Source organism: Fundulus heteroclitus, chromosome 13 (assembly GCF_011125445.2).
Source record: "Fundulus heteroclitus isolate FHET01 chromosome 13, MU-UCD_Fhet_4.1, whole genome shotgun sequence".
Lineage (NCBI taxonomy): Eukaryota > Metazoa > Chordata > Actinopteri > Cyprinodontiformes > Fundulidae > Fundulus > Fundulus heteroclitus.
The window spans coordinates 22,845,315-22,860,937 of record NC_046373.1 but is presented as its reverse complement, the minus strand read 5'-3'; the positions used below and the strand labels follow the sequence as shown (position 1 = coordinate 22,860,937).

The 15,623-nt window shown below is 39.6% G+C and overlaps 1 protein-coding gene across 3 annotated transcripts in view; it reads left to right on the top strand.

Annotated features, from left to right (window-relative positions):
- npr1a (natriuretic peptide receptor 1a) overlaps positions 1 to 15,623 on the top strand; it is a 66,858-nt gene that overhangs the window by 19,225 nt on the left and 32,010 nt on the right. For all 3 annotated transcript variants that reach the window (XM_036145394.1, XM_036145396.1, XM_036145395.1), the window contains 3 exons: positions 6,022 to 6,212; positions 10,081 to 10,194; positions 10,283 to 10,436. In XM_036145394.1, coding sequence (XP_036001287.1) covers positions 6,022 to 6,212; positions 10,081 to 10,194; positions 10,283 to 10,436 — 459 coding nt within the window. The remainder of the gene's footprint in view (positions 1 to 6,021; positions 6,213 to 10,080; positions 10,195 to 10,282; positions 10,437 to 15,623) is intronic.

Below are 15,623 nucleotides of genomic sequence, written 5' to 3'. Positions count from 1 at the left end.
TATTGGGATCAATAATGTGGGATTCATGAAGGTCAACTTCATCAGAATGGGATGTGTTACTTTTGCTGTGAAACTAAGATCTAATTGACTGTAAATTAAATCTAAATGCTTTATCTGTACCTCCAAGTGGTTTGGGGTCTCGCTTATTAAAGATTATACATAGGATCTATGCTAAAAGTTAATAAAATTAGTTAGTGAAATAGGTATACTCTAAAAGAAATTCAGATTTATATAAAACCATGTGCACGCATACCAGCACTACACGCCCACATTCAGCCATAAACAGTCGCTGCAAAGCACCTCGGAAATGGCAACATATATTTAAATGACCCAACTGATTATTGTTATTCCATGGTTAACTGTGGTGTTGAAAAAAAAAATGGCCCAGAAAGGCTTTTATTAAATTTGTATTATTTAAATTGAGCATTTTTGCTGTTTTTAAAACGTCAATGTTGTAAAAAAAACCAACAAACAAATAAACGGCGAGGAAGCTGTGAGTCCACATCGTCATTCTGAAGAGGAAGGGAGACCAAACATATGGGAGGAATGATGTTACCCCCCCACCCTCCGTGATAAAGAGTCTTTGATTCAAGATTTAAGTTAGATTATAGCCCTTTTTTTTAATTAATTTGAAAGGTTCTTATGTTGCGTTATGGCTCACCAGTGCAAGCATGGAAATCAGTGCAGGTTTTGAATGCTTTTGATGAAGTCAGTCTACACTGCAAACCTGACCTAAAAATACGTAAAATGTTCCTAAAATGTGTGTTTTTGTCCTTGATTTGAGCAGGTAAATTATATTATCTGCCAATGGAATGAGTATTTTGACCCCTAAAATAAAATAATTAGACATCCTGCACTTGAAATAAGACGATGGAGTTGAGTTATTCCTATTTTAAGTGCAAAAATCTTATTCTATTGGCAAATAATCTTCTTTACTTGCTCAAATCAAGGACAGATACACTCATTTTAAGAAGATTGTACTTATTTTTAGTTCAATTTTTGCAGTGTAGTCCCATGTGGAGTGAAATTAAACATCTGACAGGAATCATGATGCAGTATGGCTGCAGTTCACTTTCCACTGTCTCCGAAACGGCCGTACGCACGAGTGAGAGTTTGTGCGAGGGACCGCACATTCAAGTTTCTAGTTTTTCTTTATAAATCACTGCCTTTTTTGTCGAAAGTGATGTACGCAAGATTTAATCCCTGTGTTGTATGTACGCAAGCTTCATAAACGAGACCCCAGATCATTATAAGCCGAATCAGGTCCGGTTCACTTAGAGTTTCAGGCATCCAGCTTGCCTGATGTTGGGAAAGCGTTGCATGAAATTAAGCACTGTTGTTATCAGCTTATTATTCCCATATCTGAGTCACAGTTACATTCATTCTGTAGCAGTGCTGCACATATTCACGGTACATGATGTGTGTTAGACCAGCAGCACTGATACAGCTCAATGCATTTATCAGGTGTAACAATCCGCGGCTGTCTTAGCGGGAGTATTGTTTTCCAGTGGCTTTCTGCCTTGCTAGTGTAATAAGGCGGTTATCTTGTCACCCCACAGCCAGCGGGATGATAAAGAAGGTTAGAAAAAAGGTTACTGTTTGAGAACTGCAGCAGTTCTGCTAATGTGAGAGGGTACTGTGGCAATAAAAGCTTGTTTTGTTTGAAGGCCTTTTATACAGGAGTGGCCATAAATGTGGGGGGGTGGGGGGGTTGTGTTGTTGAACAGTACCAGATGAACAGCATCTCCAGGTCATATCTTCAAGAGATGGGGAACAAAAAGCAGAGCCGGAGAGATAAAATACATATTCTACATTCCCATGTAAAACAATGAGACTAACATTAATCGTTTAATTTTTCCCCCCCTTTAATGTGACATGTAAAATCATATTTAATAACAAACAAAAACTCCAATTTTCAAGCTACATCTCCAATATTTGTCCACTCTTCTTAGCAAAAATGCCCCAAATGTGTCAGATAGCGTGAGCATCTCCTCTTTTTAGTCGGCTTCAGGTCTGGTCAGTCGATGGAAACCAGAAGTTTATTCTTCTTCTGGTGAAACAATACTGTTGTTTATTTGGATGTATATGCTTTGAGTCATAATTGTTCTCTCTTTATCTTAGCTTTCCGGCAGCAGTTAAAGGGTTTTATGCCCTTATGGACTGGTATTTGGTACTGTCTTCACCTTGACTAAGGCCCAGGTTGTAATGCAGTTACCCAGAGAGAACCCGGGAATTCAGTCGTACACAGGGAGTGATTTAAAAGATTTATCGACGAGCCTCTCTGGTGGGAAACCGGAAGCAGGCGAGAGGCGCTCACGGGAAATGACTGCAAAGGAAACAGGTTTGTGGCATGGGGCAGCAGGTCCTCATGCTGAGTCCTGGAAAGCTGGAAGTAGCTGCTGGAAGTGACCGTCATCGAGACGCAGCTACAGGTGATGGTGCCCGCCGTTATCTGGTGGATCCAGGGTCGCTGACGCCGTTGCTCAGCTCTCTATGTCGCGAATAACGCGGAAAATATGTCTTGTTTGAGTTCGGTGTGAACGTACCTTTAGATGTGTCCCTGGTCCAACACATCTGAATCAAATGGATGAATTACCTCCTTAGTATGCAGTCAATTTCTCCAGAGTCCTGCTAAAGACATGATTATTTGACCCAGGTGTGTTGAAGCAGAGATACGAGGAAAGATGTAAACGTTGCAGGACACTAGACCCTTAGGATTGGAGTTGAGGATCCCTGATCTAAAATTTAATTAATAAAAGATATGTGTTTTAGACAGGTAGAACATGGACACCTTCACATACTCTGGAGCTGCCCCAGAATCCAACTATTCAGGAAATGTGCAAAATGATATCCGGGTAGCAGGGGCATCGTATAAAGGGGAAAAGTTCCTGACTGATTGGGACCCCAAAAAAGAGAATTTTATATATATGTATGAACTTTTGGGATAATTTAGAATTTTTTTTATCAGGGAACCCAAAGCTCATGACGGCACCCTTGCTTGACGGAGCCAACAGAAGTGTCTTGCATAACTCTATTTCTGGGTGATCTTCCAGGAAATTTAAAGGAACAGAGGCCTGCTAAAATATTAACTTAGAGCAAAAAAAAAAAAAAACCAGTAACCCGTAAATGATTACAGGCTTACTCACCTAACACTAAGCAATGGATTGACATTGTTAAGGAAATTAACAGTCTAGAGAAGCTAACATACCATTTGAGGCTAAAGCATGACCTGTACATTATAAAGTGGTCTATATGGAAAAGATATTTACCAGCAGAGGTATAATTAATGAGTGGGTTTATTTAACACGCTTCCTTTTCCTGTCTTGAGTGTTGTTTTCTTTACTGCTTTAAATGAGTAATATCTGAAACCATTGTTTTCATTTGTATACCCTGCATATTTCTTCTTATCTAGTAAAAGTAAAAGACCGAAGGTCTGACGGCGTGACTGGGAAATGTTCTTGTTCTGACTCACAGGTTCTCAACAACGCAATAAAAATAAAGTTGCACAAAAAACAAAGAAAAAAAGAGGCATCGTTCAGTGTTTTTACTCCAGAGGTTGGGAACCTACATCTTCCTTAGCTTTTAATTAAGTCCTGCTGAATCTTGCTAATGACCCAATCGTTTGATTCAGTCGTGTGAGTTTCAGATACCTGCTTTATACAGTAAAACAACGCTAATAAACAGTGGGAGGCTGTGAAGATGAAAACAAAGTGACATTATCTGCAAAAACAATCCATCAAAACCTCTGTTGCCATGTTTTTAATTCTAAGGAACTTTCTCCGTCTTGAGAATTGAGTTTACACCTATACTCGCGTATCGTTCGTAATGATCCTTAACGAGTGTGTCCTGTCTAGCCTCTGAGCTCGTTAGGAGGGGTTCTTTGATTGTCGCCATGGAGACGGAAAGCTGAGGTCATGAGCCCTGTTAGACAGAGCCATGCCTGGTTTGCAGTCTGCCTCTGACAAACCGGACCCTGCAGCACTGCAGAGTGGCCGACAACATGTGTTTGAGAACAACACAACAAGGCTGGATGAGTGCAATGTGAGAAAACGCCCAAACAACATTTGGTTTAAATCCTGCAGAAAACCAAATGTTCATGAGGAAACGCAAAACTGCTGTAAACATTAAGACTAAGATGAAAAAAAAGCCTGTTATAATAATTTAAATGACAGTCTATAAGACGGAACAAAATCATTGTAGAGTCTTATTTTCCGTAGAAAGACAATGTCTTCTTAAAACAGCCTGAAATAAGTGGGTGTAACTAATAAAAGTCACCCATTAGGTGCAGAGTATCTCCAAAGACAAACAGCTATAAGAGTGAGCCTCAAAATCTCCTCAAAAAGACCCAAGAGTGTTCAGACAGAAATTAGAGACTAACTCACCCCCAAATCACCTTTTTTTTGTCAATAAACTGTTAACATGGTTGTCTTATAGTACTGTCTACATATCCTGGTCATTATTTAGAAGGATTTGTGCATATTTGTTTAAATCCTGCTTTTGTGTCTAAAATCATCAGTGGCCTCCTTGGGTTAAACCATTTTGGTTGAGGGGCCGCATTCAGCTTAATCTGATCTCAAGAGGGCCACACGAGTAAACTCATAGCAAGATTAAATAGAACTAATAAATGTGGACTTGTTGTTGATTTTTATATTTAAATGAATTTCACTTTTACACAATATATTATGAATAACCTCAGCATTTTTAAGAAAAGTATGTGCAATTTCAACAATACTTTTACTCAGTTAAACATTTACCTAAGTGCATTATGCATAAGAACTGATCACAGTGATTGTACAATGTTGAAAAACATTTATTCACATTTTTTGGAACTTAAAAACACTGTCCTACATGACAAAATACATCAAACAGATAAAAATTAAGAAATTATTTAAAATCAATATTCCACATCTGAAGCTCAGTGCTACCATCTGCCTAATTTAACACAGCGCCTCTCTCGTGGACAATATAGGAACTTGCAGAGTGTCAATTAAACAAAGTACAATGTTTTTTCAATAACTTGTGTTTTAAAGTCATTCTCCTTCCTTTTATCTCCTCTTTCCTTTCACCTTTTCTTTTTTTCTTCTTGTTCTTCTTTCCTCTCCTACTTCTCCCATTGTAGTATCCATAGGTATTTGAGATATTATCCCTGCATGAATCACTAATAAAACTATTCACATTCATAAATCAAGCGGAGCACTATGGCAAAAGCAGTTCTGCTCCACTTGTGAAAGTCAAATCTGATGAACTCTTTTTGGCATATTTTTTTTGACAACAATTCTTACTTTCGGTTGATGTGACGTAATTAGGAGTGATGTCGGTAGCTCTCCTGCTCTGGGCTCTGAGCACGAATATCCACGGTCCCTAAATAACTCCCAGTTGCGATAACTTCACCCTCTAGCGACTTTGTTTCTTCAAAACAGTGACTAGAAGCAAATTTACCAACGTTTTTTGGGTTATTGGTGAATTTACGTGAAAGTAACCAATTGTTCTACTGTTAGTGTCTTGAGGCAGCCGGGAAGGAGCTGGTGTGAGACTGCGGTGAAGTTGGCATTAGGTTGATTATTGGATATTCACGCTCCGCGGCTTCAACAACCAGCCAGCAGACAGAGAGCGTAGCCCCAGATGAGCCTCCCTGTATCGGCTCGAACAGGAGGAAGACTCCGCTGAAGCCGCGGAGCACGAATATCCACTGTCCAACCTAGAATAAACTTCACCGCAGTTGCTGAGAACTTCCCTTTCTGCCTTCCCTCGTATTGAAACCAGCCTGCTGCTGGTTCCGGTTCTGCTGGAGTTTTTTCCTTCCCGTTAAAGGGGAGTTTTCCTCTCCACTGTCGCTTCATGCATGCTCAGTACTACTGGGTTTCCTTGGATAGGAACCTTTTTGACAAATCTGTATAATCTGACCCAATCTGTATAATGTGAATTTGACTTTGGAAAGTGCCTTGAGATGACGTGTATCATGGATTGGCGCTATATAAATAAAACTGAGTTTAATTTAATTTGATTGGCTTGCTTTGGCAGTGGTGTATGTGTGCATCCACCGGGACATCTTCAGGAATCTGATGGTCCAGCTCTGGAACGACGGGACCGACCTGGAGAACTTTGTCTTCTTCTTCATTGATCTATTTGCTGAATCCCTGGGTGGTGCGCGACCCAGCATGCCCTGGTACCGAGGAGATGAGGACGACTACGAAGCCAAACTGGCATTCAAGGTGAGAGAATATTCAGGTTTTTGTAATTTTATTCTCTCCAGTTGTTCAGATTTATTGGTAAAATTGTTTCTAAACAGATTCGTTGACTAACTGAAGTGAAAAGCAGTGTTAGGATAATTGGGGATTTGATTTGTTACATTGGTTGTACAATTGTGGGAAAAATCAGGCCTAACTCTAATTACCCAGAAGCAACTATTCCAGCTATAACCTTGCTTCAGGTCATTGTCATTTGCTAATGTTTACAGTGTGTTTTTGTAGAGCTCTTGATCTCGTCATACCATCTTAGTTTGGTTGAGGTCTGGACTTTGACCTGATACTAGCAGCGCTTTGAGGTTTTTCTTCCTTAGCCATCCTGTTATAGGTTCACACCTTTGTTTTTGCTTCATTAACATCTTAATGACCCTGCTTTAGCCAAGCTTCACCTTTCAGGTAGACGGCCTCAGATAGTGTGGCGTCTCTGGCATCATAGGTTAAATGGGGCACAAAATCTCAACACCTATTAGCAGCAACTAATTTTTTTTGTGATGCATACAACCTGACTGATCAATTTTAAATGAAACAGATAAATTAGCATAAACCAACAAACTAGAATTATGGTTTTATATAAACTAAATGCAATTAAATTTTTATGAATAAAATTTACAAATAAAGGGTCACTCATAATGTTAATTTATTGAACAGAAAAGATTCACATCAATCCTTCAATTAGCCAGCAAGGACAACAACACTAGATTGTCGCACACTTTCCGGCACAACGTAAACGTAACGTGTGCATTTCCAGTATTTTGATTGGACGAGCTTGGGGCCAGAGGATTTGTGCCCCATAGCTGTCTACTGCGAGTGTGATGGGCAAGCGCACTGCGATTTCAGATGTTCGTTATTTAAACAAACGTTTAAACAAACATCAAGGAGCCTCAAGAGGATTTAGCCTACTGAGCTTGTCAGTTGTCTGACAGACTTAAACATATAGAGTAGAAACAAATGTTTATAACAGAATTTTATTGGTGAGGGGATCAGTCTTTTTTTTTTTTACAATATTACTTTAAAGAAGGATCCTGTCCCACTGATTATTGCGAACATAGAGCTCCACGGCAACATCTGGTGGGGCCTGGCCCCATCGGCCCCAAATGCAGAGACGCCACAGCTCAGATGTGACTCTGGATATAATTTGGTACACAGATCAGTTCTTTGTTGGCTCGACAACTGAAGGGTGACCTGGTCCTGTGGGTGCAATATTTCATCATCCCTCCATCACTGTGCATTGATGGAGGGGGTGGGTTGTTTGATGTCTAAGTCAACAGCTTAAATCCAAGGCAACCGGACCTGAGAGGTCTCATCAGGATTTGGGTGACCAAGTAAATGGACTGAACGTGTATAGCGCTTTTCTAGTCATGCTGACCAAAGTGCTATACACTATAGCCACATTCACCCAGTCTCACTAACGCACACACATTTATACACCAAGACACAGCTCGGTAGGCAATTTGGGGTTAAGTGCCTTGCCCAGGGGCACATCGACATGTGGCAAGGGGAAGCTGGAATCGAACACACAACCTTCTGATTACCACACGACTACTCAACCCATCAAGCCACAGTCGTGAGTGAACTCTTACACCAAACGATAGAGCCTAATGAGCCAGGGGAGCGACAGGCAGGTCGTTAGTTTACTTCTGACTGGGATTGCTCCTAGGAGGGTGGGCCTCAATGTGCTTCTAACTAGGGCTGGGCGATAAATCGATTTAATCGATTAATTCGAATTTACAATTCTTTAAGATTTCATTTTTGGAAAATCTGGATTTTATTTTGGCAATACACTCATTGGGTTTCCATGAAGAGAACAGCATGTGATGCTGAATATATGTTTAGGCAAATGTACTGTCAAAGTATTGTTAAGTGGAAACTTTTTTTTACCATAATACGAGATACTTCATTTACTTATTTACTTTTAGTAAATTTAGTTTGAAGTTCACAAGTGCAGTGAAGCCTGTTCTTAGCTCAATGTGTAATACCACTAGCAGCAAATGTTTTGTTGTATTTTCATTGTTTATAATGGCACGGCTGCCATCTTGTTTTACAAGCATGTTTTACAGCATGTTTTTAGTTGCACTTTGAATCCAGGTCAACTCCCAGACGAAATGCTTGACATAAAAAGCAAGGTTTTAAAATAATTTTGTTAATTTCTTTTTATGAAACAAAAAGGAGGAAAAAATCGATTAATCGGATTTGGTATGATAAAATCGGAGATTTATTTTTTAATCCATATCGCCCAGCCCTACTTCTAACATCGACAAACTTCATATGTTTCGAAATGTGTTCATAAAACCTGAGCGAATCTCCAGTTCGCCTTTGATTTAAGCCTGTTGTATTATGCATTATTTGTCTAGTTTTCTCCTAACATGCTGGCTTAACATAGACCCTTTGGTTTCATGGGAGCAAATGGCATAGATCTGTAAGTACTGTGCTTCGTTCAGACGTACCCTTGCTAACCTCAGCTAACTGTAGTGTCTGATCTGCAGTGTCGGCTTCTTTGAGCATTGCATGATCTGAGTTTTTTTTTATTTTTTATTTGAAAGAATGTCCACCTCTGAGAAGTCTGCTAGTTACATTAAATGGTTTTCTTTTGTGAATAAAATGTCTTGGTGCAGAATTAGAGGCTTCAGATGTTGTGGACTTGGCGTTAAAACTTTTCATACCTTGATTGGCAGTGACAGTTCAGTCTCCAACGTCATTGCTTACGTCCCTCTACATCAGGGGTGTCAAACTCATTTCTATATGGGGCCACTTTGGCGTCACAAAGTTATGAAAAGGGCCGGTTGCACGTGTATAGACGATACTTTTCATTTCATAATTTCATTACAGTTCAGATAGAAGTATAAAAAATGCACAGTAACATAAAAGTAGCAAACTTAGGCCCAGTTTATACAGTTTATCTGCAAAAAAAGTTGATATTGGGGTGAGTTACACTTACAGGAGGCACAGTTTTAGCCACTTTATACAATTTAAAAGGATATATGCCTCTACTTTATGACATGATATGCTGTTTTTTTTGGCTCTTGAGGGCCGGATAACTTACCTTGACGGGCCGGATTTGGCCCGCGGGCCTTGAGTTTGACACCTGTGCTCTACATTGACGTTGTCTTAACACACACCTGTACGCTCCAGATTCGTCTATCAAATGATTTGATGATCAACACGTTGCAGTCATTGAGCCTTTTTATCCTTTTGAAGCAGCCAGGATTTCCATCGTTTTATTTCCCCCCAGTTTTGTGACAGTAATGGTGACTTCTTACCTGACTCCGCCAGATAGATTTGCTCCGCATATCCATCTGGAAACCTTCCGTTGAAGTAATTTTGGGAAGGGGCGAAAATACTGGTCAGCTGATTGGCCTATGTTGGTGATAGACGGGCCAAATGAACCAATCAGATTCGTCGTCGCTCGTAACAGAGCGACGACGAAAACACAACCACAAGCCAAGCTACTCTTGCTGCTGCAAGTAAAGGCTCGTTAGCTCAGCAAATAAATACTCTGTAATTCCGATAAAACTTGCTCGATAGCCGCGCTAACGCTAGTTTCATCGGCTGAAGCCGCCATGTTCTTTAGACTGAACTGACGCGCTTCCCGTTGCGTCACACCTCAACCCGCCTCAAAGCCATCGCTGATTGGACGTTCGTTTGGTGAACTGCTCCAAATTTTCTTTAACGGAGAGTATCCAGACTGATCTGCGAGTGAAACCTTGAAACCTCGCGAGATCAGGATGGTCTCACGAGGCTAGGTGACTTCCTGTTCCCAACACTATACATAAAGCACCACGACCTGATTGATTGGATTACCATTCATCAATATATGATCCTGCATGTCTCTTGTCAGAGTGTGAAGGTGCTGACCTACATGGAGCCTCAGAACCCAGAGTATTTCCAGTTTGTTGAAGATCTAAAAAGAGATGCAAAGGAAAGTTTCAACTTCACCATCAAAGACTCTCTGGTAATTACATTCATCATGATTTATGGATGCAAGACGACGTCCAGCAGACGTATCCCATTAACCTGACGTGTCTGTGTGCCCCTGTCAGCACAACCTGATAGCAGCGAGTTTCTACGACGGCGTGATGCTGTACACTCAGGCTCTGAATGAGACTCTGAGCCAGCAGAAAACGGGATCTGGACCCATCAAGAGACCCAAAGGAGATTTGGTGACCCGCAGGATGTGGAACAGGACCTTCTCAGGTGATCCTTTTTTGTTTTCTTGTGCGCCTGTTCTTTGACAGACTTGGCAGTCAGAGAGGAATGTGCTGTCAGTGGTGAACCAATCAGATAGTTGGAAGAGAAAAGTCTGGTTTAAAAATCTGCGTTACTAATCAGAAAACCACAGAAAGCAAAAGTATCCATCTTTTTTCTCTGCTCTGTGTTTAAAATATAGCTGCACAAGTGCTGCACTCTACAAGAGTAAAACAAAAAAAAAATTTTATTTAAAATATGTTCTCCATACAAAAAAATCTATGTAATGACCCATAAAATTAATTAATGGGTCCAATTTTCTTTCAGTTTAAAGCTGATGAGACAAAAATCATTGTTTTTCCTTTCAAAAATGCAACTATAAGCAGCAAACAACAAGACTCAATGAGGCTAAACGCTACAAGGCATGCGACAAACCTTGATGTTCTAAATTTTAACAATCACATCTGCTTATTATCTAAAATATTTTAAGAATAACGGATTTCCTGTCAAAACAGTACACATAAAAACTGGTGCACTTGTCTTTAAGATTATTTTTAAGCCTCTCTCTAATGTCTTCGCCTCTTCTCATTCCCTCAAACCAGCGTCACCTCTGTTAACTACACATTCTGTACATTCTGGGTTTTTTTCCTTGTTTAACTCACTGGGGTTTTTTTATTTGTGTTTTCAGTGCATCCTGTTTGTCTCCTATGTAAAGCATATTGTGTAGTTCTTGTGAGAATTTATTTGTAATGAAACATTGATTGATTGATTGATTGATTGATTGATTGATATAAACAGCAGAATCTACTGAAAAAGTATAACCTAAATATAAAACACAGGACAGAATAATGGTGCAACAAATTAGTTTAATCTTTGTGAGTTGACAGGTACTAGGCTCATGATAAAAGTGCCAATTACTTTTATCTTGTTATGATTCTTGTTTTTTACCGGTGTAAATCTGAGCTGGAACCAATAAAAAGCCTCTAAAGCCTGGAGTCGGCTCAGTAGGTCCTGAGAGAAACCAGCTTCTCCCTGCTCCCCATCAATCATGCAGTCGATTAACCAACGAGCCTCCAAGACCAATCAGGAGCCCCTGAGCTCTTAGGAGGTCAGCATGGGAATCTGAGTCTGACGGACGCTCACATTCTCACGGCTGTGATGTGTGTCTGCGGGGAGTTAGCGTGTTAGCGCAGGACTGCGGCGTAAATTTGTACCAGCTGGCAGCGACACTGGGAACAGGATGTCTTATAGGGCCAAGCTAACAACCAGGGCAGGAAAGTCACACCGCAAGAAATTTTCAGAGAAAGTTTGAATTTTCTGGTCAGTGATTCAGCCTGGCATAGAGCACACCGAACGGTTGCTTTGTGGTTCTTTTTTGGAGAACCTGCAATGTCGGGCAGACCCAGCTTCGTGCTCTGGAGTTCAGAGTCTGAGGTAAATTGCCAAGGCTGAACGCCTTCCATTGTTAGCACACACGGGAAGTCGTCTGTCATTTTTCAGAGCTCCTAACAGCTCCAGGAAACACTTTGCAAGTGTAAAAACAAAGAGAAAAAAGTTTTTGCGTAATTTTACTGCTGAAACTCTAACACAGGAAAAGGGAGGATGTGTGTCTGTTGTGCACAATTAGATCAATTACTTTACCTACGTAAGCTAAATATAATTGTGAAGCCTGAGGGCTGAATGTTCCCGGGGGACAATTTCCTTCTACTGATCAGGTTTATTAATCACTTCATGATAACAAGTTTGATTAAAAAAAAAACTGGAATATTGAGCGCTATTAGCAAAAACTTAACCCACATGTCTGATATTTATTTTGTAGTGACTCTTTATTTTGCAGACTTAAATGATCTTTATTGTATCTCAACATACGACACAGATTTTAAGCTCTCTATAGAGATGAGCCACCTATAGGCGTCCATCCAGTCAAAATAAACATAGAAAGTACTCCTGGTTCAGTGCTTGTGTGTTTGTTTTTGTATGTCTCTGCTCTGTCTTCTCAAACCAGCGGTACGTGGCGGCAGATGGCCATCCAGGTTCTTCCAGAGGTTTGTTCCTGTTAAAAGGAAGTTTTTTTTTCTTTCAATAGTCACCACATGCTTTCACAGTTTGGAGCGATTGCTGCAAAGTTAACGACCCAGATGCAAATAACATAACAAATGCAGATAACACAATTTATTATGGTAACGGCAGGAAATAAGAAGCCGCAAAGTGCGCATTTCCCGCGAGTGGAATTAGAAATATTTAAAGAAGGCATGTGGAGAATATTAAACAATAAGAAACAATGCTGTAGCTGCTGAAAAAGCGAGTTGACGGCAGAGAATAGCTGAAAAAGTCAATGCATGAGTGATGTGAGCGTTAAAGCTGTTTTCTCAAACTTCACTCATTCAACACAAAAGGAGGAGTAGGGGTGCGAATACAAATGGCACTGAAAGGACATGTTAGCAAATCATGATGAAGTATAAAAATACAGTTTAATCAGGTGAGGTTAAGTTACAAGTTTTTCTTATGTTTAACAGTACTCAACTAAAGCTTTAATTGACTATATTCAACATATGCAAGTAAAAAAGAGTTGACACTGATTGTCTTGTAGGTATTCAGTTTGTGCCAACCTCACTTTATATTAATCATATAGGCTATATGTATATTTTCAGCTGACGTAAAGGTGGTGTTATTTAAGTGAAAAAAACCCACAGATCATGACATATAGATTATGATTTGAATCTAGAGTTATACTGTCAAATTTCAGCTTTCCAGGTGTCATTGCGATCAAGTCGGGTGTTTTATGAGGTCTGGATTCTGGATTCAACCTTGATGTCAAAATCCAGAATGGCTGCCGGGCTTATAAGAAGTAGCAATACCTTTAGACATAAACTGCTTATTTGCAACTTGGTTTATATCTCTTTTATTTAGTCACACCCACTATTGACGTTTGTCAGTAAATGTCTTATGCAACGCTCAAAGCCATGAAATGCTGAGAAGACAGTTTTTGGCATGAATAGCCAACTGTACTTAGCTGACTCATCACTCAGATCTACAATTAGCAAACCCAACTAGTTTTTATGACTTGCAGTACAAACACAATTACATTTGTTTTTTTTTAATAATTTTCAGATCAGAACTTCAGAAGTAAGTGTAAATAAGTTGGTGTTGTTTGCATAACTCTGCCTTGGGATGCTCCTTTGGTACAATATAGCACTTTAAAACAGACCTAGCCCAGCCCGAAAGGAAGGCCTTTAAATAAAGGTGGTTTAAATAAGTGGTTAATGTTAGATAGTTGGGGAAATTCTGGAGGCTTTTGTACACGTCACACACTTTAGATTAAAAAAGAAGAGCAAAGAAACTTTCTTATTAACAATTTTCTTCCATTAAAATGTTTATTTGTTTGTTTATTTGGATTTTGATTCGGTTTTGTTTTTGGTTTGTCTGATCTGATCTTGTGTAAAATCCACGCTGAAATTGGTCTCCCCAGACCTAAAATAAACCCTGTTTCCTAATTTCATAAAAATCTGTTTTTAGGAAACACCGTTTGTCCAACAATAGAGTCAGAAATTCCTACATCGACACCACACCCAGCAGGTTTTTCCAGGAAGAAGTCCGATAACAGTTTCTCAGTTTTAATTTAAACTTATTTGTTTGATCCAGTTTGCTGCAAAAATAACCTAGACGACAATTTTGAGATTAAATATTATCAGAAACGTTTCCCCTGATCTCATCCTCTTAGGGCGTTTGTCTCATCTGTTTAGTTTTTGTCAAACTTTTCTTTTTTTTTTTTCTTGTCTGAAAACCTAAGAGCAACAGATAGTGTTTGTTGAATTTGGATCTTGGGATTAAAATAACTTCTTCTTGTTTCACAACAAAACTAAACAGAGAAAGAAAAACTGCTGAACAAATAGCAGAGACAGAGTGCGATCTATCATCGCAGCAGCTCAAACCAACCTGAACTTTATGGACCATAAAAAACATCTCAGTCGGTCAGACGCAGATGTTGATTCAAACTTTGGAGAAATAACTCTTCTGTTATTTTAGTTTGTGAAATATCCAAAGGGCAAACGGATAAAAACTTTCATCACTCTTGACTCAAAAAAGCGGAAAAGCACTGAGACTGACACTGTAAGACGTATTACTGGGTGTCTACAAACTCAGAGACGGGGAGAAAGAACAATCTGGGACAAACAAGAGAAAGAAAATATAACAAATAAAATAAAAAGAGACAAGATCGACATGTTCTGAAGGCGCAAGTCCTGTTGGTGTTTGTGTCTTATATTTATGCCATTTTATTGAAGCAAAAGCACAAAGAAAATCAGCGCAGTAGGATGCAAAGACAAGAAAGTCCTGGAACAGACAGGAAAGGACAAATCTAAAGTGAATAACCCAAAACAGAACAAGCAAATATTTTAAGGTAGCAGAAAGAGGAAATAAAGGACAAGGAAACATGAAGAAAACAAAAACATGTTCATAACAATTCAAATAATTGTAATCTCCAGGCACTTAAGACATATCCAGTTATACAGACTCAAAATCAGCTAAATACAATCTAATCATATAATCAGTTTGAGATCCAGCTGCCCTCAGTGTATTCCTAATTATAATGCAGTGCAATTGTTACGAGTTGGAAAAAGTTATCTAAGAACCCAGCTAATTCCATCTAGTTATTGACTCTGCAGCAATCCCTCATCCTTAGCGAGCATGTGGTGTCATTAGAGAGGAACAACACCCTTTCAACAGGAAGAAACACAAAATCTGACACACAAAACACAGCTCCATAAATAATTTAATTTGGAGAAATACAAGGAAAGGACAAAATTGTTGGCTGCAGATACTCCATCTGTGGGTTCTTCCAGGAGAGACACAGAGCTAAACGGAGAAAGTCGGGGTCAGTTGTAGATGGAAAAGAAGAGGTTAAGATCGATAATAGCTCCGACTGTTGCCTTTTCCAGAACCACAGAGAGGAATCCTACTGCAGGCAGAGGGTGCCGCCATTTTTACAATCAATGCTGGATGTTTTTGGCATTTTAATGTGCTGAGACCGAGAAACGGGTAAGAAAACCTGTACCTAAGGTCAGTGGATTTAATACCTAAACCTAATTTGATACCTGCGGTTTATCTGCTCCCCTGAGAGCCAACCCTAACCTTGGTGGATAAGAAACCTAAACCTACAGTTGATGAATTTAATATGACTTAATTAACCTCCTGGTT